The sequence below is a fragment of the Halichoerus grypus genome, chromosome 1 (genome assembly GCF_964656455.1).
Source record: "Halichoerus grypus chromosome 1, mHalGry1.hap1.1, whole genome shotgun sequence".
NCBI lineage: Eukaryota > Metazoa > Chordata > Mammalia > Carnivora > Phocidae > Halichoerus > Halichoerus grypus.
In genome coordinates, this window is record NC_135712.1 from 48,498,359 (window position 1) to 48,524,691 (window position 26,333).

General features: G+C 38.6%; 1 protein-coding gene across 1 annotated transcript in view; it reads right to left on the minus strand.

The window, feature by feature from the left end:
• Nucleotides 1-12,922: 12,922 nt before the first annotated feature.
• Nucleotides 12,923-26,333, minus strand: part of ZBTB11 (zinc finger and BTB domain containing 11) — a 30,200-nt gene continuing 16,789 nt past the window's right edge. Inside the window, exons 5-11 of the mRNA XM_036114260.2 lie at nt 25,734-25,913; nt 22,985-23,230; nt 21,524-21,668; nt 20,163-20,280; nt 17,355-17,513; nt 17,060-17,235; nt 12,923-16,283 (exon numbers count right to left, since the gene is read on the minus strand). Coding sequence (XP_035970153.2) covers nt 15,766-16,283; nt 17,060-17,235; nt 17,355-17,513; nt 20,163-20,280; nt 21,524-21,668; nt 22,985-23,230; nt 25,734-25,913 — 1,542 coding nt within the window. The 3' untranslated portion in view covers nt 12,923-15,765. The remainder of the gene's footprint in view (nt 16,284-17,059; nt 17,236-17,354; nt 17,514-20,162; nt 20,281-21,523; nt 21,669-22,984; nt 23,231-25,733; nt 25,914-26,333) is intronic.

The following is a 26,333-nucleotide window of genomic DNA, read 5'->3' on the forward strand; positions in this document are numbered from 1 at the left end:
TGTGTATGAACATTCATACATATTTACCATACAAGCAGATTTCTCAAAACAGGATTTCAGTGTAGTTATACTCTCAGAGGATCACTTTGAGAAAAAAAAATGTCACTTTCCCAGCTTTTAAACATGTTTCTTCTCTGGGCGCCTGGGTGGCTCAGTCAGTTAAGCGTCTGCCTTCAGCTCAAGTCATGATCTTGGGGTCCTGGGATCACGCTCCACATCAGGCTCCCTGCTCAGTGGGGCATCTGCTTCCTCTCCCTCTTCCACTCCCCCGTTTGTGCTCTCTCTCTCTGTCAAATAAATAAAATCTTTTTGAAAAAGCATTATTTAAAAAAAAACCCAGGGGCACCTGGGTGGCTCAGTTGGTTAAGCGACTGCCTTCAGCTCAGGTCATGATCCTGGAGTCCCGGGATCGAGTCCCGCATGGGGCTCCCTGCTCAGCGGGGAGTCTGCTGCTCCCTGTGACACTCCCCCGTCTCATGCTCCCTCTCTGTCTCATTCTTTCTCTCTCAAATAAATAAAATCTTTAAAAAAAAAAAAAACAAGGGCGCCTGGGTGGCTCAGTCGTTAAGCATCTGCCTTCAGCTCAGGTCATGATCCCAGGGTGCTGGGATCGAGCCCCGCATCGGGCTCCCTGCTTGTCGGGAAGCCTGCTTCTCCCACTCCCCCGCTTGTGTCCCTTCTCTTGCTGTGTCTCTCTCTGTCAAATAAATAAAATCTTTAAAAAAACAAAACAAAACAAAAAACACCATATTCTCATTCTATCCCATTTAAGTACTGTGGCAGGCATTGGCTGTGTGCTGCCCTAAGGAAGGAAATCGGGTCTCATCACTTGTACCAGAGACCTTGCTTTCTGTGATAGGAGTAACTTAAGACAAAGCAGCTGCTATGTGGTGCCAACTTTTATTTTTATTTTTTTCTTCCAATTTTTTATAAATTCCGGTTTAACATACGGCCTTTCCAACTTTTAATAAAGTATGCTGGTACAGTGCCACCATGTTGAAATGGAGAATTATAACAGCATCTCTTGTCCCGTACAGAGTTACTTGCATTCCTGTTGTGGTTTCTTTGTTACAGACAGGGAGCCATTAGAAAACGGGAGCTTCAAGATGAAGGGCAGTTTTAAATAATTGAAGTAATGGGTATAACATAAAAAGGATAATAGGGCAAGCATGGGAGCTAGGAAAGCAAGGTATTGGTAGCATGCTACATGAATGAGTTTATAAAAGCTTAGAATGATATGTTAACATTAATTAGCAGTAATAAGATGGAAGTAACGTCAGAGACATTGCTAAGGAATGTAGTGGTTGAATCAATGATGGGAGATGGAAGCATCCCAGGAGACTAAGGGTTTGGACCTACTAGCTGGGAGAGTGGTAGACGCTGCAGAGGGGGAAAAATTGACAAATATATACAGGGTAACTTTTAAGTTTTTAAGAAAAATCGCCAGCCAGAATTTAGGTAAGTAGCAGATGATGACAGAAAATCCATAGATGGTTTTCTTTTTCCTTTTTTTAAAATTTAAATTTAATTAGTTAACATATAATGTGTTACTAGTTTCAGAGGTAGAGGTCAGTGATTCATCCCACTGCTCATTACGTCACGTGCCCTCCTTAATGTCCATCACCCAGTTACTCTATCCTCCCACCCCCGTCCCCTCCAGCAACCTTCATTTTGTTTCCTATGATTAAGAGCCTCTTACGGTGGGGTGCCTGGGTGGCTCAGTCAGTTAAGCGTCTACCTTTGGCTCAGGTCATGATTCGAGGGTCCTGGGATCGAGCCCCATGTTGGGCTCCCTGCTCAGCGGGAAGCCCACTTCTCCCTCTCCCTTTGCCTGCCGCTCTGCCTACTTGTGCTCTCTCTCTGTCAAATAAATAAAATATTAAAAAAAAAAAGTCTCTTATGGTTTGTTTCCCTCGCTGATTTCATCTTGTTTTATTTTTCCTCTCTTCCTCTGTGATCCTCTGTTTTGTTTTGTTTTTTCTATTTTGTTTTTAAAATTCCACATGAGTGAGATCATATGATAATTGTTTTTCTCTGATTGACCTATTTTGCTTAGCATAATACCCTCTAGTTCCATCCATGTCTTTGCAAATGGCAAGATTTCATTTTTTGATGGCTGAGTAATATTCCATTGTATATGTATACATCTTCTTTACCATTCATCTGTCCGTGGACATCTGGGCTTTTTCCATAGTCTGCCTATTGTGGACATTGCTGCTATAAACATTGGGGTGCAGGTGCCCCTTCAGATCATTACATATGTATCTTTGGGGTAAATACCCAGTAGTGCAATTGCTGGGTCATAGGGTAGCTCTATTTTCAACTTTTTGAGGAACCTCCATACCGTTTTCCAGAGTGGCTGCACCAGCTTGCATTCCCACCAACAGTGCAAAAGGGTTCCCCTTTCTCTGCATCCTCACCAACATCTGTTGTTTCCCGACTTGTTAATTTTAGCCATTCTGACTGGTGTGAGGTGGTATCTCATTGAGGTTTTGATTAGTATTTCCCTGATGCTGAGTGATGTAGAGCATTTTTTCATGCGTCTATTGGCCATTTGGATGTCTTCTTTGGAGAAATGTCTGTTCACATCTTCTTCCCATTTCTTGATTGGATTATTTGTTTTTTGGGTGTTGAGTTTGATAAGCCATAGAGGGTTTTCAAAGGGTACTAGACTATTTGAGGGAATGTGGTCAACATTAAGCCTGATTGTATAGTGGTAAGTACCATTGGTATGGGAGTTATTAGACTATTTCTCTTTTGTCTGTTTCTACATCTTCTGAATGGGATTATATGTGTCTGAATGTACCAGTTCTACAGCTCATGAAGTGGATGCCCATGAAGTAGAAGACTCTGCCAAGAACTTCAGCATCACGTCCAGGCAAACTACTGAATAATAGTTAAAACAATATACAAATAACAAGCTAATGGGAGGAGGGGACTGGGATCTTTTTTTTTTAGGCTTATTTATTTATGTATGTATGTATGTAGAGAGAGCAGGGGGAGGGGCCAAGAAAAGGGAGAGAAAATCTCAAGCAGACTCTGCTGAGTGTGGAGCCAGACACAGGGCTGGATCTCACAACCCTGAGATCATGACCTGAGCCGAAACAGCATCGTCCTGGAATCTTTCAAGAGGCAGAAAAGTAAAAGGACTGTGGAACAGGTAGGGCAAAAAAAGCAAAATGGCATATTTGTATGCAAATGTGTTGGTAATTATGCCTTACTTTTTAATTGGACTAAATATTCCTATGGAAAGATAAAGTCTGGCAGCTGGATTAAAAAAAAAAAGGACAGCTATATACTATGTATAAGAGACATACCTTAAATATAAGAACATGGACAGGTTGAAAGCATGATGGTGAAATATACCATATGAATACCAAAAAAGCTAATGTAGCTCTTTTAATTTCAGCCAAAGTAGACTTGAAGCCAGGAGTATTACAAGGGACACCTCATTTTATCTTTTCATAATGATAAAAGGTTCATGGGACACCTGGGTGGCTCAGTCGTTAAGCGGCTGCCTTCGGCTCAGGTCGTGATCCCAGGGTCCTGGGATCGAGCCCCGCATCCGGCTCCCTGCTCCGCGGGAAGCCTGCTTCTCCCTCTCCCACTCCCCCTGCTTGTGTTCCCTCTCTCGCTGTGTCTCTGTCAAATAAATAAAATCTTTAAAAATAAATAAATAAATAAAATAATAAAAGTTCAACTAACCAGGAAGTTAGAATTCTATATTTTATGCACCTAATAACACTTTAAGATACATAAAGCAAAAATTGTGAAAATTAAAAGAGGCAAATCCACATTCATACAAGGATATTTTAACAAGCTATTCTTAGTAACTGATAGGACAAACCAAAAAAAATCAGTATGGGTATAGAATATTTGAACAAAAGTAATAATTTGACCTAATTTACACATTAAAACAATGCCCAAAATACAGAATATTTTTACATTCTCATAAAACGTTTGCAAAAATTGACAATGTGCTTGTTCATAAAACAGCCCTCGGCATATTTCAATGAATAGAAAATATACAGAATGTGTATCTGAGTACAGAATTCTTAGAAATCAATAACAAAAAGATTTAAAAGTCCATGTTTTGGGGTGCCTGGGTGGCTCAGTCATTAAGCGTCTGCCTTTGGCTCAGGTCATGATCCCAGGGTCCTGGGATCAAGCCCCGCATCGGGCTCCCTGCTCAGCGGGAAGCCTGCTTCTCCCTCTCCCTCTGCCCCTGCTTGTGTTCCTTCTCTCACTGTGTCTCTCTCTGTCAAATAAATAAATAAAATCTTTAAAAATAAATAAATAAATAAATAAAAGTCCGTGTTTAGAAATAGAGTATATTCCTCCAAATAACGTGTCAAGGAATTATGAAAATTTTTAAATATTTTGAATCTTCAATAATAGTGAAAGAATACCATATCCAGATATGTAGGATGCTGCTAAAGCTGAGCTTAGAGAAAGCTTGGAACATAGATTAGATGGCAGTAATGTATTATAATTTCCTGACTGTATTGCAGTTATTCAAAAGAATACTTCTTTATAAGAAATACATAATAATTCAGATGTGGTGGGGCATCAGGTTGACAAGTTACTCTAAAAAGTCTCAAGAGGGGCACCTGGGTGGCTCAGTTGGTTAAGCAGCTGACTCATTATCTCGGCTCAGGTCATGATCTCTTGGGTCATGGGATAGAGCCCCATGTAGGAAGTGGGAAGTCTGTGCTCAGTGGGAAGTCTGCTTGAGATTCTCTCCCTCTGCCCTTTCCCACACTGGAGCTCTCTCTATCTCTCTAAAATAAATAAATCTTTAAAAATAAAATGTCTCAAAAAATTAATTTTTCTGTGAGTTTGATTATTCAAAATTATATATATATATTTCGTTTGTTTTAGAGTGTGTGTGGGTGCACACACACATGCTTGCCGGTCGGTGTGTGGGGCAGTGAGGGGCAGAAAGAGAGAGAGAGAATCTTAAGCAGTTTCCATACCCAGTACGAGCGCAATCTCACGACCTTGAGATCATGACCTCAGCCAAAATCAAGGGTGGGACGCTTAACCCACTGAGCCACCCAGGTGCCCCCCAAATAATGTATTTTTAATACTATTTTCCTTGTGCTGTACTTTTCATCTCCATGACTTATTTTAGAACTGGAAGTTTGTACCTATTAATCACCCTCACCTATTTTACCCATCACTTGACTCCTCCCTTCTGGGGAGGAATTACTGGATCATATGGTATTTCTATGTTTAAGTTTTTGAGGAACCTCCATACTGTTTTCCATAGTGGCTGCACCAATTTACATTCTCAGCAACAGTGCACAAGTGTTCTTTTTCCCCACATCCTTGCCAACATTTATTTCTTGTGTTTTTGATTATAGCCATTCTGACTGGTGTGAGTTGGTAACTCATTGTGGCTTTAATTTGCATTTTCCTGGTGATTGGTGATGTCGGACATGTTTTCATTTGCCTGTTGGCCATCTCTATGTCTTCTTTGGAAATAGGTCTATTCAGGTCCTCTGCCTATTTTTTAACTGGATTGTTTTTTAGTGTATAATGTCCTTATATATTTTGGATAGTGACCCCTTATTGAATATACCATTTGCAAATATCTTCTCCCATTCACTAGGTTGCCTTTTTGTTTTGTTGATGGTTTCCGTTGGTTTCCAAAAGCTTTTTATTTTGGTGTAGTCCCAAATAGTTTATTTTTGCTTTTGTTTCCCTTGCCTGAGGAGATACATCCATAAATATATTATTAAGGCCTACGTCCAAGAGATTAATGCCTATACTTTCTTGATGGAGTTTTATGGTTTCAGGTCACATTTAGATCTCTAATCTATTTTAGTTTGTATGTGGTATGAGAAAGTGGTCCAGTTTCATTCTTTTGCGTGTAGCTATCCTGTTTTCCCCACACCATTTATTAAAGAGACCGTCTTTCCCCATTGTATATTCTTGCCTCCTTTGTCATTGATTAATTGACCATATAGGCATGAGTTTATTTCCAGGCTCTCTATCCTGTTATATTGATCTATCTATCTATCTTTGTGCCAGTACCATACTGTTTTGATTACTACAGCTTTGTTGTATATCTTGAAATCTGGGATTGTGATTCCTCTACCTTTGTTCTTTCTCAAGATTGCTTTAGCTTTTCAGGAGCTACAAATTTTAGGATTATTTGTTCTAGTTCGATGAAAAATCCTATTGGTATTTTGTTAGGGATTGCATTGAACGAGTAGATTGCTTTGGGTGGTATGGATATTTTAACAATATTAATTTTTCCTATTTATGAGCATGGCATATCCCCCTATTTGTGACATCCTTAATTTCTTTCACCAATGTCTAATAGTTTTCAGAGTATAGGTCTTTTACCTCCATGGTTAAATTCATTCCTAGGTGCAATTGTAAATGGGGTTATTTTCTTAATTTCTCTTTCTGCTACTTCACTATTGGTGTATAGAAATACAAATGATTTCTGCATATTAATTTTGTATCCTGCAACTTTACTGAATTCATTTATTCTAAGAGTGTTCTGGTAGAATCTTTAGGGTTTTCTGTATATATTATCATGCCATCTTCAAATGACTCCTGTACTTCCTTGACAACTTGGATGCCTTTTATTTTTCATGTCTAATTGCTGCAGCTAGGATTTCCAGTACTATATTGAAATGAATGTGGTAAGCATGGACATCCTTGTCTTGTTCCTTACCTTAGAGGAAATGCTTTCAGTTTTTCACCATTGATATGATGTTATCTGTTGGCTTTTCATATATGGACCTTATTATTTTGAGATATGTTCCTTCAAAGAACCCACTTTGTTGAGACTTTTTATCATGAACAGATGTTGTATTTTGTCAGATGCTTTTTCTGCACCTATTGAAATGATCATACAACTTTTTTTCTTTCTCTTGTTAATGTGATGTATCACATTTATTGATTTGCAATATAAACCACCTTCACATGCCTGGAATAATTCCTGTTTGATTGTGGTGAATGATCTTTTTTTTTTTAATACTTTTTTTTTTTTAAGTAAACTCTACCCCCAACAGGGGGCTCAAACTCATGACCCCAAGATCAAGAGTCACATGCTCTATCAACTGAGCCAGCTAGGTGCCCTGGTGAATGATCTTTTTGAATTCTGTTTGCTAGTATTTGTTCATGGTTTTTTTGCATCTGGTTCATCAGGAATATTGGCCTGTAGTTGTTGGTTTTTTGTTTTTTTGTTTTGTTTTTTTTTTTATTTTTGTAGCATCTTTGCCTAGTTTTGGTATCAAGGTAATGCTGGCCTCGTAGAATGAATTTGGAACTTTTCTTTCAATTTCTTGGAATAGTTTGAGAAGGATAGGTATTAGCTTTTTTTCTTTTTTTTAAGATTTTATGATTTGACAGACAAAGATAGTGAGAAAGAACACAAGCAGGGAGGAGAGGGAGAAGCAGGCTCCCCACTGAGCAGGGAGTCAGCATGGGGCTCAGTCCCACGACCCTGAGATCATGACCTGAGCCAAAGGCAGATGCTTAACTGACTGAGCCACCCAGATGCCCCGGTATTAGCTCTTCTCTAAATGTTTGGTAGAATTCACCAGTGAAGGCATCTGGTCCTGGATTTTTTTTCTTTTTAAGACTTTTTATTTATTTGACACAGAGAGAGATAGTGAGAGAGAGCACACAAGCAGGGGGAGCGGCAGGCAGAGGGAGAAGCAGGTTCCCCGCTGAGCAGGGAGCCTGATGTGGGACTCGATCCCACGACCCTGGGATCATGACCTGAGCCTAAGGCAGACGCTTAACTGACTGAGCCACGCAGGCACCCCTGGTCCTGGATTTTTGTTGGGAGTTGATTACCAGTTCAAGTTCATTACTAGTAGTTGGTCTGCTCAAATTTTCTATTTCTTCATGATTCACTTTTGGATGAATATATGTTTCTAGGAATTTGTCCATTTCTTCTAGCTTGTCCAGTTTGTTGGCATATTATTTTTCTTAGTATTCTCTCATAATCCTTTGTATTCCTGTGGTGTCAGTAGTTATTTCTCCTCTTTTTTTTTTTTTTTAAGATTTTATTTATTTATTCGTCAGAGAGAGAGAGAGAGCACAAGCAGGGGGAGCGGCAGGCAGAGGGAGAAGCAGGCTTCCCACTGAGCAGGGAGCCCGATGTGGGACTCGATCCCAGGACCCTGGGATCGTGGCCTGAACTGAAGGCAATCGCTTAACTGACTGAGCCACCCAGGTGCCCACATTTATTTCTTCTCTAATCTTTATTATTTCCTTCTACTAACTTTGGGTTTTGTTTTTCTAGTTCCTTTCATTGTAAGGTTAGATTGTTTGAGGTTTTTCTTATTTCTTGAGGGTAGGTCTGTATTGCTATAAACTTCCCTGTTAAAACTGCTTTTGCTGTATCCCAAAAATTTTTGGAATGTTTTATTTCCATTTTCATTTTTCTCCATTTTTTCTTTTTGATGTCCACTTGGATTTCTTTGTTGTCCCATTGGTTGTTTAGTAACATTGTTTAGACTCCATGTGTTTGCTTTTTTTAGTTTTTTTCTTATAATTTCTAGTTTCATACAGTTGTGTCAGAAAATTACTTGATACTATTTCAGTCTTAAATTTATTGAGTCTTGTTTTGTGGCCTAACATGTGATCTGTTCTGAAGAATATCCCATGTGCACCTGAAAAGAATACTGCAATACTGAAGATGATTTGGAGGAGGATCAACTTCTTGTATGACAGATGAGTTGTGCTGACCTGCTTCCCAATGAAAACGGTGAAAATTGTAAAAACAAAAATAAAAGCAACCATTTAAAGTCTCTGGAAATGGCCCAACAGCAAATGAAAGACATGTATTCAAGAAAAATCTATGAAGGTTTGTTAAGAAAGGCAACCACCACCTCATGAACAGAGACAACAGTGGTCAGAGCCTCAATATCTTCAGCTCAGTTTGCCCAAGGTAGAACCTCTGTTTCACAAGCGGTGGCTGGATGGAAGAGAGGAACCACCACCTCTCAGCCACACGCACCCGGGCCTTATCTCAGCAGCAGAAAGCTGGGGGCAGGATGAGGAAGACTGATGTCCTGATCCTCCCAGGTAGAGAGCCCTCCAACTGGGAGCTAGTGGGAGAAGGAGTCCTACGATCTTGGATGCAGCACTCTGGGGTGGTGTCTCCACCTCACTGAGCTGAGATGGTTGGGGAAGGAGTGGTCTTGGTTCAAATACCACAGACTTTTACATACAATTCATTTATGACACTACGCAGAGTTAGCACAGACCCCCCAAGTTAGGGGCTCAGTCCCACAGGACTACTGCAGCCACTTCAGATGCCAACTGCAAGTCTTGGATATCCCCAAGGCACTCACTCTTCTGCCTGGCTGACTATAAATTTGAGGGCTTCTATGGAGCTCCTCCTCTGGTGATTCAGTAGAACAAATCACAGAACTCACTAAAAGTGCTTTACTTAAAATTACAGTTTTATTATAAAGTATGCAAGTCAGAAAAAGCCATGTGGAAGAGACCTATAGGGCAAGGTCTGGAAGGCAGGAGCACAGGACCTTCTGTCCCTGTGACACCCACCAAGCACATCCATATGTTCAGCAACCAGGAACTCTCTGAGTCTCTAAGTTTTGTTGAGGCTACATTACATGGGCATGGTTAATTAATGAATTAATAGCTGGAGCCCCTCTCCCCTCTGGAGATTGCAGGGTGGTGCTAAAATTCTAACTCTCTAATCACATGGTTGATTTTTCTGGCAATAAGCCCCCATTCTTAAGCTATCTGCCTCACCATGTTAATTTCAGATTTTTATTCTGAGATGGAAAAAAAGACAAGGATGCCAACTATCACACCTACTTAACATTGTACTGGAGGTCCTATAGAAAGCAGTAAGGCAAGCTAGAATTGGAATAGGAGAAATAAAACTTACTTCCAAATAACATAATTGGGTATGGAGACAGTCAAAACTAAATTAATAAGGGAATTTAAAAAGGTTGTTGGATAAAAGGTCTTATTTCCTATGTCAGAAAATTTTAAACATTTCACCTTTTAGAATGTTTTGCTGTAGCTTTTTGTAGACAGCTTTTATCAGATGAAAGTTCCCTTGATATACAAAAGTGTTTTGTATTTTTACATACCAACAAACTGAAAAATAAAAAATGACATTCACAATTGCATAAAAATATATCTAATAGGTTTACACAAACTAAAACATTTTGAGAGATATTAAAGATAACTTACATAAGTGAAGAAGTATGTTCATGGAATGAAAATTCAGTTATTAGATATCAATTCTCTCCAAATTGATCTAGAAGTTCAATACAATTCCAGCCAAAATCCCAACAGGATTTTATTATAGAAATTGTAAGTTCATGATAGAATATACAAGCAATCTGAAATAAGAACAAAGTGGGAGGATTTACTCTACCAGATATCAGAATTATTATAAACCTACAATATTAAGACTGTGGTCCTAAGTACTGTAAGGATTTAGTATTGTTGCAATTTGGTATTGCAAGGAATTGGTGCAAGAGTACAGAAATAAAAGCAAAAAAGCAGAATAGATTCCAGAAAGAAATCTACATAGCATGTACCCTTGATTTATACAATGGCATTGCTGAACAATGGAAAAAAAAAATCAGTGTATTCAGAAAATTATGTGCCCAATTGGAAATCTATACTATAAAAAAAGCTTGAGGGGCACCTGAGTAGCTCAGTCGGTTAAGTGTCTGCCTTCAGCTCAGGTCATAATCCCAGGGTCCTAGGATCAAGTCCGCGTTGGGCTCTCTTCTCAGCGGGGAGTATGTTTCTCTCTCTCCCTCTGCCTCTCCCCCTGCTTGTGCTCACTCTCTGTCAAATAAAATCTTAAAAAAAAAAAAAGCTTGATGTCTCCCTCTATTTCAGATAGATTATAGATCTAAATATAAAAGACAAAGGTATAAAGCTTTTAAAAGATAAAGTAGGGAAATATAATGATCTTTGGGCAGGAAAAGATTGTAAAAGGGCACAAATTTATTACCTGGACTACATTAAAATTAGAGACATTCATCAAAAGATACCATTAATAGAATGAAAAGACAAGCTGTAAAATAGGAGATGGCAATTGTAAAACAGCTTGTTTTCAGAAAGAAAAAAGACAAAAAATGGGTACGATATTCAATTGCCTCACAAAAAGGGTATCTGAATTGTCAACAAATAAATGGTGTTCAGCTTTATTAGTCATCTGGGAAGTGTAAATTAAAACGACATGGGATACTAAGCACATTCATCTCAGAATGGCTAAAGTAGGTAATAAGTAAGCATGCAGAGCAACCACCACTGGTGAGAGTAAATTGGTATAACCTCTTTGGGAAATATTTTCACAAATCCAATTATCTCAAATTCTACTCTAAGTTATGTATCCAACAAAAATGCATGCCCATGTATATACCAAGAGGATAAAAATGGCCCTACAACATTCCTCAGGATAACCCCAAACTGAAAATAACCCAAATATCCATCAATGGTGGAATGGTGAAGTTGTGGTATATACACATAATTTTTTTGCAGAGCACAGACCAGACACAGTAAGAGTTTAAAATGAACAGAATACATCCAACCAGCAAGATAAGAAAGGATCAATCAAAAAGGGAAGCAGGAATAAGCGCCTATAAAGAACCAGTTGGAAATACTAAGATAAATATAATTTTTAAAATGAAGAATAGATAATTAAGAACAGTTACAGATCAGGTTGAGGAACTCCAAGAAGGTTATCAGGAAGCAAGAAAAAGATGGGGAGGGGCGCCTGGGTGGCTCAGTCGTTAGGTGTCTGCCTTCGGCTCGGGTCGTGATCCCAGGGTCCTGGGATCGAGCCCCACATCCGGCTCCCTGCTCGGCGGGAAGCCTGCTTCTCCCTCTCCCACTCCCCCTGAGTTCCTGCTCTCGCTCTCTCTCTCTCTGTCAAACACATAAATAAAATCTTAAGAAAAAGAAAAAGATGGGGAGAGGGAAGAGGTATTCAGGGTAGAAATAAAACGTTTGGAAACAAAAAGTAACCAGAAGGGGAAATATTTAAAGAAACACTATTTGGTTTCCAGAGTTAAACTCAAAATGCATGAAACTCTCCACTTGATAAAATGTAACAAACTCCTTTGAAATTCACAATACTAAATTTGGAAGAAAGGCAATGTCCTAGAGTCCCCAGATAAGAGGAAACGGAGTTGAACTTGTAACCTTGTGGTAGACGGGATTGGCAGTTTCAGAGGGGGGGCTTTGACAGCTAAAAGGCAACGAGATCAGGATTTAGGCTTACAGAAATTGGAAAAAAAAATTAAACACAACACAGGGACCACCCGAGCGCCTGGCTGGCTCAGTTAGTAGAGCACGCGACTCAGAGCACGGACTCTTGATCTCAGGGTCTTGAGTTCAAGCCCCAAGTTGGGCAGGGAGCGTACTTAAAAAAGAAACAAAACAAAACACTGGGACCACTGAAGAGCTCCATCTTCAGTGAAAGAACAGTCAAGAAACCAACTCAGTTCACCAGTCCAGGCAGATAAGGATACTTGTCTGTCCCAGGCTGGGCTGTCAGTGGGCAAAAGCCTCCCTTGAAGATTTAGAATGGCGAGCTTGCTCTCAAACTGGTCTGAAGTTCAAAATTTACAGGTGCTGCTGCTCTGGGAAACCATAGTCTGAGAATTAATATAAAAGTAGTACCTAACCATGAACACTCTTGGAGCAACCTAGCAGAAGCAAACACAAAACCTCAACCTACGTGGGTGGCACAGGCTTCCAAAGATGAGGCCCTATTGGAGATGAGTTCATACTCCAATATCTGTAAGACTCTTGAGGAAAAATTCAATAAACAGCAGTATTTAAACTTCAAAACATCAAAAGGCTATAAGCATGGTATATTTAAACTGGCTAAGTTACTTACGCATCTTTGCTCCATAAGCTTCTACAAACTCTAATTGATCAATATATAGGATCAAGAGGAAGCAAAGGCTTTTATTATGTATGTTCCAAACATTAGATGTAAAAGTGTTTATGAACTTCCAAGAGATTACAGGTTTGACAAGAACGATCCCGAGCAGGAAACATCATGCATGCACAGTTTACACCAATGCATTAAAAAAACGACAAAACACTGAAGGTTTGGATTAGCTCTAAGTCCAGCAGTTTAGGCAACCCTGTGAAATTCTGAATACAGCCACTTTTAATAAAACAAATTAAAACCCATGTCAGATAATTAATTCATTGCTATCAATTCATACATTTCAATGACTAACAGCAATGACTCAAACTGCTGAGCAGCAAGAGTAATAAGTACATTTAACTAGGGGTACCCACACAATTAGAGGAGAGTCACCTGACAACAACAAAGCAATGCGTGATTCTAAAAAGGAATTGTAAATTAAATATAGAAGTTTCCCCCATGGCATTATAAAACTGAATTTTTGGAATCCTAACACTTGTTTCTACATGGAATTATGTAATTCTACACATTTTTTAAAAAGTCATGCCGAACGTGGGGCTTGAACTCACGACCGTAAGGCTGAGAGTCACATGCTCTACCAACTGAGCCAGCCAGGCACCCTATAACCCTACACATTTAAATTACCCAAAGTAGGGGTGCCTGGGTGGCTCAGTCATTAAGCGTCTGCCTTCGGCTCAGGTCACAGTCCCAGGGTTCTGGGATCGAGCCCTGCATCGGGCTCCCTGCTCGGCGGGAAGCCTGCTTCTCCCTCTCTCACTCCCCCTGCTTGTGTTCCCTTTCTCACTGTCTCTCTCTGTCAAATACATAAATAAAATCTTAAAAAAAAAAAATTAAAAATTAAAAAAAAAAATTACCCAAGTAGGCAGTAAATCACACTACTTCCAATTTTGTGGCAAAATTATGTCTACGAGTAAGAAGTTTTAATATTATTACGTTTTCACCCAATGGTTATTTTTTTATTATATTAATCACCATACATTACATCATTAGTTTTGATGTAGTGTTCCATGATTCATTGTATTTTAATGTATTCTATTCCCCTTCCCTTTAAACATGGATTGACTTTAATAACATATCTTTATAATAACAGCAACTGATTTATGAATAGAAAAGTGACAAGCTAAACTCCAAAGCTTATGCTTTTAAACAAGATTCAACATCTTTTATTTACAATTTTTGACATACATTAATGGTCTTATACAATTAACTAAATCTAATAACAATGGTGAAGATGGAACATAAAAGACACAATTCCAGATTTTAGTCAGGTTGAAATACATTTTCACTAACTGAAAAGTATGAGAAACAAGCAGCCATTATAAAGTTGTAGACTGTATGTCAATTCACTTAAAATTGAAAGTCAGCCACACAGCTATAGAAACAATGGGAAATTTGCAAATGCAAATATTACATATGCAGACAATGCATGCATGGCATCACATTTAATCTTTATCTTTTAAGCCATTTTTTAAAGTAAACTGGAATAAGTATCTTAATAATATATGTACATCAAGGCACATTCTTTTCTTGTGCTTTAGGAATGATTTACATATGATTTGCTTATATCTTCATTTTATAGCTTATATTAGCTTCCAATACTTAAAAAGTTTAATTTTAACAATTATAGTTTGAGTGGTAGTTTCCCCACAGGAGAGAAATGTGGCATCTCCCCACAGTTATTTTGAAGATCAGAAAACTGGATAGCTTCTAGAAGTGGGAATTTAAAAATCAAACACACAAATTAATATAATTCTTAGGTAACTTTTAAAAATAATTTACTTTCAACAATTTGGTGGACCATAATCAATTAACTTCTTTAAATAGTATACTGAGGGCTGAATTGAAGACTTTTCAATATTCTGAAGTTACTTGACAATTATATGGTATCCACAGGACCGCTGTAGAGGTCTATATTGCTATCCTATTTCTAAATTGCAGTTTTTCAACAGAATTGAACAATTAAACATGATACAAAAGCTGCAAACATACCAAATCTAGTTTTAATTTGTTCATTCTTCAGCAAAAGAATGAGATTTTTTTTTCATTCATTGTCTCATGTTATCAAGGAGAAATTTCCCATCAACAGTGTTTAACAACAGTGTTCTTTGCTCATGGTCAATTTACTTGCCTTGAAGAGATAGTATATAGTAAGGCTTTAATAGGCATTTCATGCATTTTAATGGCATTTAAAAAATCAGCTATTTATTTAAGGGTTCCCCATATAGATAAGTATACTGTGCAAACTTGATTACAACATGTAACTCATTAAGTGCTTTAAAATAGAATAAATCCCTGACTTATAAGGGGTTAAAATAAATAGTAAGTCAAGAATCACAGATTTGAAGCATTTTAAAAATGTAATACACGTATACATCCTACTAAAATGCTTTATATTAGAATTTTTTTAAACCTATAAACAGGGCAAATGAAATCACAGAACCTATTTTTAGAATAAAAGAGAAGATCTGACTAGTGCAGCCTTTATAAACTGACTAGTGCAGCCTTTTAAACTCAAAGTATATAATAATGTCAAAATGCAAGTGAAACTATACAGTTTTTAATTTAGTCCAGTCCTTTATAAACATTAATTCATAAAAAGTACACCATGATAAACCAATGCCATCAAGTGGATTTGTTTTCAATTTCTTTGCCGTATACGGACTTTTCAACAGAACCCATTAGCCAGAAAACCATTCAGAAATGTTCAAACATCACTGAACAGCCCAGAGCCTTGACCTGCGAACACCAGGCAGATAGTGACGTCGTCCTGTAAACAGATGTTCTGTGAGTTCAGTGTACATGGGATGTCACTTCTTTGACCCCCGCTGCTACAGTCACTCTGCTTCTGAAATGTGTGCCACCTCTACCTCTACAGTCTGAATAGCTTCTGCCACTTCCGAGAGCTTTTGTCCTTGCTGTTGTGCCAACACATAATTAACCACTTGCATAATGCTTTGGTCAGAGAGCGTAGAGACTGACGGACACTCTTCCGTAGCCGCAACAGCTTCGAGCGCTTCCATGGTCTCTCCCGTCACCACCACTGTCTCCAGTTCCTGAGGACCACTGCTTTCTTGTTCCTGCATGTCTGCTGTTAAGATACTAACAGCATGCTCCACTTGAGTTCCTTGGTTATGAAACTGAAGGGTATCTTTTTCCAGCATAATTTTGCAAGGCACGTAATCTCTGTGGAATTTAGTCATATGTTTACGCAGTGTTCGAGCATCTATGTAGGCTTCGCTACATACGGGGCAGACATAGGGCCGCTCGCCAGTATGTGTTCTGACATGGCGTTTTAGAGATCGGGCATCAGCCCAAGCTACTCCACAGGTTAAGCATTCAAATGGCTTAACTCCTACGAAAAAAGAGAGAGAGACAGAGAGAGAGAGGTGTGTGTGTAAGGTACAAGTAACAAAATATATTAAAGTTTCCTGATAAATAATGCTTTTTCTTTAAGGAGAGTAACCCAGGGACGCCTGGGTGGCTCATTCGGTTGAGTATCTGCCTTCAGCTCGGGTCATGGTCCCAGGGTCCTGGGATCAAGTCCTGCATCGGGCTCCCTGCTCGGCGGGGAGCCTGCTTCTCCCTCTACCTCTGTTCCTTCTCCCTGCTCATGCCCTCTCTCTGAAAAGTAATTAAATAAAATATTAAAAAAAATAATAAGTACAGTAACCCATTACCCTTTCTATATGGACTATGGCCATCTTTTATCCAGGACCTAACGGTGTACCTTAGAATAAACTAGATTCTGCAATATAATCTCTCTACAGGTGTTCCCAGAGATAGAAGTTACTGAGAGAAGTTTTGAGTTTCCATGCATAGTCTCATTTAACCTTCCCTGCAATACTATAATCTTAGGATAAGGTAACAGAAGCTTCCAATAGTCCAGTTCAGCATAAAAATGTTGACCTAGAATATTAAGCTCACTAAAAAACGAACCTATCTACATACACAATAACTAGGTACCCAGGTTCAGGATCACCTCAATCACTTGAATAAATATTACGTAATATGGGATTCAACTCTTATCAAAGGAAGATGAGGTTAACAGGCAAGAGGGCTGGTAAAGGGAGACTCACTACTGGACTTTTTATTCTACTTAAATATATGCATAATATTTGGTACCATTACCTTCATGGTTGTTCATGTGTCTCCTATACTCTCTTAGCTGAGTGAATTTTCTTCCACATTGTTCACACACCCGTTCTAGGTTCTGCTTTGCTCTTCCTTTTTTTCCATGGGTAGCTTTCTTTACATGCCTTCTGAACAATGCTTTCTCATAAAATTCTTTGCCACATATATTACACCTATAACGGGGGTACAAAAAAACCCTAAATTATTTTTTCCAAAGCACCAGCATCCAAAAGAATTAATTCAAGCACATATACGTCTCAATGAAGTTCAGATCCTGCTCAAATTTATCTACCTGTAAGGCTCAGTGACAGAATGAGACTTCACATGGGAATACCAATCTTTCTTCCAGCTATAGCACTTATCACAAAACTGGCACTGGAATGGCTTCACACCAAGATGTTTGTTCATGTGCTGACGAAGATCTCTAGCTTCAAAGAAACTTTTTTCACATCTGCAATAACAAAGTTTAACCACTCAATCAGATCACTTTATTATTCTTTTAAAACAAATTTCCAAGACTCAGTAATACTCATGGCTTTCTAGAACTCTAAAAAATGATCCCAATTTAAAAACAAAAGAATTTAGCCACCTGGGTGGCTCAGTCGGTTAAGCGTCTGCCTTCGGTTCAGGTCATGATCCCAGGGTCCTGGGACAGAGCCCCGCATCGGGCTCCCTGCTCGCTGGGGAGCCTGCTTCTCCCTCTCCCTCTGCCACTCCCCCTGCTTGCGCTTGCTCTCTCTGTCAAATAAATAAAATCTTTAAATAAATACATAATTTATTTATAAATTAAAAAAACACAAGAATTTGCTACTATTCCAATCTTGCAATATGGCTTCAGGGTTTTAAGTTCTTTTAGCTCAAGGAGTACTGGAAACATTTTACATTTTTATTTAAATTCCAGTTAGTTAACATACAATTCAGGTGTACAATATAGTGATTCAGCACTTCCATACAATACCCGGTGCTCACCACAAGTGCCCTCCTTAATCCCCATCACCTATCTACCCCATCCCCCCACCCACCTCCCCTCTGTTAACCATCAGTTTGTTCTCTATAGTTCAGTCTGTTTCTTGGTTTGCCTTCCTCTTTTTTCCCTTTGCTTGTCTGTTTTGTTTCTAGTACTAGAAACATTTTAGAAAGAACCATGCAGAGCTCTCAAAGGCTATTATGTGAGACATTGGTTTTCTTTCTCCCCCTAAACCCCATCTGATCCCCCGCTTTTACCCTCTCCCTTTCTCTGTCCATGTGCTCAGAGTAGGCCTCACTGTCGACCACAGGATGGAGCAACTGCCTCCGGCCTAAGTCAATCAGAGTACAGCGTTCCCTTGGCTGTAATTACTGATCATAATCAAATGACTTAACCAGATCCAATCTCAGATCTCAGAACCTATACAGGAATTACCAGAAAAGCAGCTTGATGATTTGGGAGTTGAGAGGATGTGAGGCTAAAACCATTGCTACTGCCTTGTCCAGAGTGCCTTGGAGACACCAAGTGCTAATGAATGTGAATCTAGTTTATGTTAAATCATTCAGACTCCTAGACTTTACCTTTCATTCAAGCCAGTTTAGGTTGGGTTTTCTTTCACTTGCAACTAAAAATCTAATGATAATAAAATATCTTTGTTTTAATAGTAAGACTGATTAAAGTGACATCAGCAAATATGGCAGTCAGGAAATCCATAAGCCTGTTGCTCCAGACAAAACTGGCCTAAACTATGAGAATCAATTTTACTCGAAGTCTGGAAACTGATTAAAAGTGTACAGTGAACAGGCAAACATATAATAATTTTAAAAATCATTAAATGTTGGTAAGAGAGCTTTGTAGCATTTGAACTTACCTTGGTCCCATTCCCTGCTTCTCAGCTCAGCAGCAGCCATGAAGACTGCATTCCCACCATGGGTTCCCCAATGCCCGAGGACTTATTCTCAAAGAACTGTGGTTGTCTCTTTCAACCCACCTGGTGACTCCTTGAAGGATCCCCTCAAAGAGTCTGCATTTAGTTTGCCCAACTCTATTAGGGCTGAGGATTGCGGGGGGAAAGGAGAAGTCTTTTGAAAACATTTAAAGGCAAATGTATTCACCTCCGCCGCATGGGGCAAGAAATGATAGTTTGGTTCAAACAATATACAAACCAAGAGCTTGGGAGAAAAAGCTGGGGAATGAAATGGTGGTGGATTAGGGGCTTTGAAAAACTCTCACATACTCCCAGGAATTGAGAAGTCCACACACTTGCCCAGGGCAATACATACTTAGAAAAGACCTGAGAAGGCCCTAAGCTCTCATCTCTAGCCGACTCTGCACAAACAGGAAGAGAAGGCCAAGATAGAGTTGTAACAGCTGAAGGCATTCTGGAATTGGGTAGTGGTGATGTCTAATTGCACAATGTACTAAATGTACTAAAAGTCAGTGAACTGTACACTTTAAAATGATGAATTTTACATTAAGTGAGTTTTATCTCAATTATAAAAGAGAAATTTCAGGAGGCTTTGGAAAATAAAAAGAGGGAGAAAAGAAAAAGAGTCTGAAGAGAGGAAAAACTAGCAGACAACCCAGCACCTTAGACGAACTGCCTAGAAAAAAAAATCTCTGGCTTGCACTGGGGACCCCTTCCTTCCTACAGTCTCCACCCCCAGGTAATACATTTGAAGAATGTCTTTAAGTTATTTCAAGTGAGTGAGTTATGTGTTATGTAATACCTAAATAAAACTAAAAAATCATAAATAGCAATATCTAGGCAAAAAAAAAGATTGATTAAAATCAAGCATAAATAACAATTCAATATTATCTTCAAACATTTCCTTGGGTTTTTTTTTTTTTGCTTTATTGAGGTATAACTGACAAAATTTTATGATATTTAAAATGTACATCATAATGGTTTGATACATGTATCCATTGTCAAAGGATTCTTCCCATCGAGTTAATTCACGTGTCCATCACATCAGATATATATAGATGTAAGTTCTACTCCCTTAGCTAATTTCATTTATATAATATTGTTATCGACTAGAGTTACCTCAGATATTTTCTTGTGAAAACAACTTTCAAATAAACCTATTAAGAACACAAGAAAATTGAACAGTTTATGTATTAAATACTTACTGAGTACAGTGATAGCCTCGAACTTCAGGCTTTGGCTGGTGTTTCTTTAGATGCTTGCTGAGTCCAGAGCCCCTGTGAAAAGACTTTCCACAAACTGAGCAAAGGTACTTGGACTCACCTATAAAAAATTAAAAACACATCACAAATCCAACAATCAGGTGCTCTTCCAAAAGAATACTTTATGTCCTACTTCAGAAGTTATTTTATCAAGGGGACACAGAAGCTATTACATTTGGCAGTCATCTTCTCAGAAGAACAACAAACTAGGTCAAAATTTCTATTTCCTCTCAACTACAGTACGAGCAAGATTACCACTACCCAAAGAACGTCCTGCGCTTGTATAATCATCTGGATTGTAATAGTACAGAGTTGAATACAAGTTCTAGAGCTGCTATCTACCCTTCACCAGCCATTTCCACATAACTGCTTTAAGCATTGGAAAATAATTACCTATAGACTAAAAATTCTAATAAAATTATAAGCCCTACACCATGTTGACAGTTACATCTGCCTATTAATTTATTTTTTAAAAATTTTTTATTTATTTGAGAGAGAATGAGGTGGGGTGGTGGAGAGGGAGAAGCAAGCTCCTCACTAAGCAGGGAGCCCAATGTGGGGCTCGATCCCAGGACCCTGAGATCATGACCTGAGCTGAAGGCAGACGCTTAACCGAATGAGCCACCCAGGGGCCCCATTAACTTTTTTTTTTTTAAGATTTTATTTATTTATTTGACAGAGAGAGACACAGTGAGAGAGGAACACAAGCAGGGGGAGTCGGAGAGGGAGAAGCAGACTTCCTGCGGAGCAGGGAGCCCGATGTGGAACACGATCCCAGGGTCCTGAGCCAAAGGCAGACGCTTAACGACTGAGCCACCCAGGCGCCCCGTTTTGTTTTTTAAGATTTTATTTATTTATTTGACAGAGAGAGAGCACAAGTAGGCAGAGAGGTAGGCAGAGGGAGAGGGAGAAGCAGGCTTTCCGCGGAGCAGGGAGCCTGATGTGGGACTCAATCCCAGGACCCTGGATCATGACCTGAGCCAAAGGCAGACGCTTAACGACTGAGCCACCCAGGCGACCCCATTAACTTTTTAAAAGCATGACCATTTCTTTAAGTGCCTGGATCTAAATATTGCATAATTTAATACTCAGTACGCTTTTTTCTACACTGAGGTAAACAATGACTATTTTTACACCAATAAATAGCTCTAAAATTAGATTTAAGAACACTTTTTAGCCTTACTTTAATAAAAAACTGCACACAGTGTATCAATATAATTTCTAAAATAATTATAGCATAATCAATATAACGGTAACTTAAGAGTATATAATGTGTAACTATGTCAATACAAATTTCTCATTACCTGTGTGAATACTCATATGTTCTTGAAGACTCCGTTTGGTAACAAATGACTTAACACATAGTTCACACTGGAACTGCTTTTGAGATTGATGGAGACTCTGGTGTAATTTTAGGCCATGCTTGTAGATGAAAGTCTTTCCACAGACCTGCGACAGCACAGGTGTTTAAACCGGTAAAACAGAAAAGAGAAATCAGGGCTGTTTCTGAAGAATGAGGACAGAAAAAGTGTATGCCATTTTAAAGAAAAATATCTATAAACAAAATGACAAACTGAAAGCTGAAACAAGTGTCAAGGATGTTAACTGGTTGGTCATCTTCTGACTCAGTACTTAACAAATACTACTACTTTTCTTAGATCCAGGTGATCACTGAAGGAGCTCAAAGCAGTACAACAGACCCTCAACACTGTCCTTGTGAGACACGTGTACCTTCTATATTAAAAGAGACATGAGAGCTTAATCACAAGAAAATATACTAATTTCTTGCTACACCAACTAGAACAGTGCTTCTCAAACTCTGATGAAGAACCAGGGTTTCATTTTTTTTTTTTCTCTTTCCCCAATCCATTTTTTGTTAAATATGATAACAATGTCACAACAATGTCAACTGCCATGACAGTTTCTAAATGTATACTCTCAATTTCTGTACTTATCTTCCATGGACCACACACATTTTGAGTAGAGCTACATGAAAAGACCAGAGGCCCAGTTAATACTTATCTTTAAAATTTAAGAATAAAATGATGCTTAGGACTTGGCTTCAAAAGAAATGATGGGGCGGGGGAGTAGGACAGTGAGTGACAGTAAACATAAAACACAGCTGACCATGTGTTGATAACTACTGAAGCTGGATAAAGGGTACATGAGGTTCTAGTCTATTCTCTCATAATAAAAAGCAAAAAAAAAAAAAAAGAGAGAGAGAATCATTAAAAATCTCATTGGTGAAAAAAATGGGTCATGCTTATATGCAAGGCTACAGGGGCTACTAGAAAATTTTCACTGTTCCAAATAGCCCTAATCTGGTTCATCACAGGATTCTTCACCTAGTTTTGTTTTGGCATTTAGATAGTCTCAGTCCTCAGCTCTAGAAAACACACAGCACAGGCAGGATTTTTGTTAAGGAGATTTGTTTAAACCATGGGTTCCTTTCCAGTCCAGACTGGTTCTGCTGAAGGTTAAAGGGATGAATGGGATAATGAACTGGTTATTCTCACCTAGTACATCCTCTGAATCCTAGTAAGTTTCATGAACATCCTAACAGATTCATTTCAAATTACAACAAATTAAATAGCAAATGAAAGAACACAATTGGGAATCACCCTTTAATCCAGGCAACAAACTGAAAAAGTCCTAGAATTCTCTGTGACATTTTATAGGAGTGAGGGTGACTCAGAATCAACCAGTTTCATCACTAGTTAAGTACAAATCTTCTTTATATAATAAAATAAACTTCATGGCTTTACCTGGCACGCATGTGGCTTTACACCTGTATGCTTTAACATGTGTATTCGGAGAGAATATAATTTAGGTAATGTCCTTCCACATATGGAACATATAAATTCTCGTTTGGTTCTCCCCTTCTCAGATGATGTTCCCGATGTCTCATTAGACGTAGAATTGGAAGAGGATGAAGTGGGTGCATCTTTTCTGGTATGTCGAATAAGATGTGCTCGCAAGGAGGCACTGTACTGAAACTGTTTTTTACACAACTACAAAAAAGTAAATAAAATGCTGTCTAAATGTAATTCCGTAACAAATGTTAAATGAAACTTGACTATTTCAATTTCCCATTTTGTTACAATTATATAAATGAATAAACACATACATTATATAAAAGACAATACGCTAGGTATCAGATATAAGGATGAAAGGGGTCAAGACCCAGCCCCTACTCTGGAGAGGTTGATAATCTAACCACAGAGGGAGTAATCAAAGCAATGAAGAAAGGCATCAATGAGGAGACGAGGTCTGTCTAGAAGGAATGGTAGGACACAGATACAGAAGAATGCTATCATCATATGAGTACTAATAGTTGTTAGGTGGAGCAAAACTAGGGGTTAGAAAAAGTAGAAAGATAAAACTGTGATGGTCCTTAAAATTCTTCTTTTGGTCTACTACTTCAGCCATTTTTTTTTTTTTTTTTACTCTCTCATGATGCTTATCTTGGTAACTCTAAGTAACATGAATCATGGATGAGGATTCTCTTCCCTCACCCCTCCGCTCCCTCCACATATGCAGACCCTTCCTGTTACCTTACTTTCTCAATATAGCTATGTCCCAGTTTTGACCAATTTCTGTGTTCACATTTTTCCAATGATGTAGTTATTATTACAGCTGGGTCATATAGTACACTCTGATTCTCTTTCCTTCCTTTTTCTGTTTTATTTCTCTTTATACTTAGTGCTAATTCAATACCAAACCCTTCCTTCAATTGTCTACTGAGAGGAGATTGAAAGACATCACCTTAAAGAGATCTCTGTCAAAGAATTTTGTCCTGTTCCAACCTGGACTGGTTGTTTCCTATGCTTGGACTCTGTAGAATTGGACCCCATGTTTCCCAGGTCTTGCTCATTTTAGTGGAACACCTCTGCCAATAAGCTTCCTGAGAAAGGGAGTTTGGGAGGTAAAACTTTTAGACCTTGCATGTCTAAAAGTGTTCTTATTCTACCATCGCAAATAACTGATAGTTTGGATACAGATTTTAAGGTGGAAATCACTTCCCTTTAGAATTTTAAAGACCTTGTGCCTTTCCTTCTTTTCTAGTTTCCAGTGTTGCTGCTGAAAAGCCTGAAGCCATTCTGACCTTTATCCTTTCTATGAGTCCATCTTTTTTCTCTATCGTTATTCATAAGATTTTTTTCTTTGTCCCTTGATTTAAAGATTTCATAATTTATCTTGATATACATTTACTTACGGATGACGTGGTTGCGGGCATTCAACGTGTCCCTTTTCACAAGGAAACTTAAGTTCTAATATTTTTCCTTATCGCACAAATGATTTCCTTCTCATGTTCCCTTTGGTGTTATCTGGATATTAGACATCCTATACCAATTCTCTAAGTTTCTTTACTCTCATTTTCTAACTTGTCTTTCGCATTATTTTCTGAGACATTTAGTCTATTTCCCAATTTTTCTGAGATTTTTCTATTTGTGGATCCTCAAAGTTGCTTTTTTCTTGAAATATTTACCCTGAGTCTGATCATCCCTGACATCTACATATATTTCAGTAAGTTACAAAACTGACTGGAGTTTCTGTATAAGTGGGGTGGGTGCAGGGGAAGCTGTCAACCACAGGCTTTTGTCAGCACTGTCTCCAAGTCCTTTGTTATTGGGCTTCGGATTTCTCATCTCTGAGAAACCTTTCTGCTTTTGGGTTAAGAGTCTGGCTGCTAATATTCTGGGACTTGAGTAGGTAAAGAGAACTTGAAAGGTTTCAACATTCAGTATGAAAGGTTTTATTTTCCCTTTTTTTTTTTGGGGTATAGTACATTCACCCTCACTGTACACAGTGTTCCCCAGAGCAGTCATGGTTTTATTGCTTTCAGAAAGTAGAAGAGAAGGTGGTGGTGATTTAACTGCTTAAAAACTTTCTAACAATGAGACTCACTTCTTCTTTCAAAGTAGCAAGTAACACTAATTCCTGAGGCATTTGGTACTTCTGCAATACAATGTGGACAGATTCTTAGCTTTCCCCACTGAAAGCCTGGGAATGAGCCCTTTCAAATCTGCTAAATCAGTTATTTCCTCTATTTATCAGGGGCCAGAATGTAGTTGCTAAGGTTTCCTCCCCATTCTCTTTACCCTTCTATGAGCTTATATTTTTCAATTTTTAAAGTTTATTTATTTTTAAGTAATCTCTACTCTCAGTGTGGGGCTCGAACTCACGACCTTCTGAGATCAAGAGTCACATGCTCTACCGACTGAGACTGCCAGGTGCCCCTGAGCTTTTATTTTTTAAATGATAATTTCAGTCTTGTCTTACTAGGGTAGTATCAGGAAGAAGCAAAGATAGATCACTGTTTTTTGTGGGGTTTTTGGGGGGAGGGGGATCAAAGAAATGACGTATGTAAATCAGAAGATGACTCTTACATAGCAAAATAAGGGAGACAGAGAAACACTGAGAGAATACAAGCAGAATAACAATGAAACAGTAAACTGGATTCTGTTTATCACGAAGTTAGAACCATCTTCAATTAGCTTTCCAATTACTTACCGGACATTTGTAATCTCTAGCTCTTTCATGTTTCAGTGTGTGCATTATAAGGGCATATCGTCTCTGAAAAACCATTCCACATTCCCCACATTTATGGGATGCTGCTTCTTCAGTATTCTCTTTAGTATCCCTTTTTGGCTGTTTCATCTTTTTCCCTCTTTGAACTAATTTCTGGGCTACCTAATTAAGGGACAGAAAACGCAATCTAAGTAAATATTTTAATTTTTTTAAAAAAAGGTTTATTTACTTGAGAGAGAGAGAGTGCAAGCGAGAGAGCACAAGCAGGGGAGAGGGGCAGAGGAAGAGGGAGAAGCATACTCCCCGCTGAGCAGGGAGCCTGATGCAGGGCTCGATCCCAGGACCCCGGGACCATGACCTGAGCCGAAGGCAGATGCTTAACCAACTGAGCCACCCATGCATCCCAACTCATTTCAATTTTTAAAGTCATGAATCATGTTATTTCAAATTAATATCTTAGTAATATTGGTATTTAAAACATTAAGTTGCTTTCCTGCACCTACTGCCCTTCCTCCCAAAATAATTTTCATGATAGGTATATTAAGTTTATGAACAGAATGCTTTTGACTTAAAGCTAACACC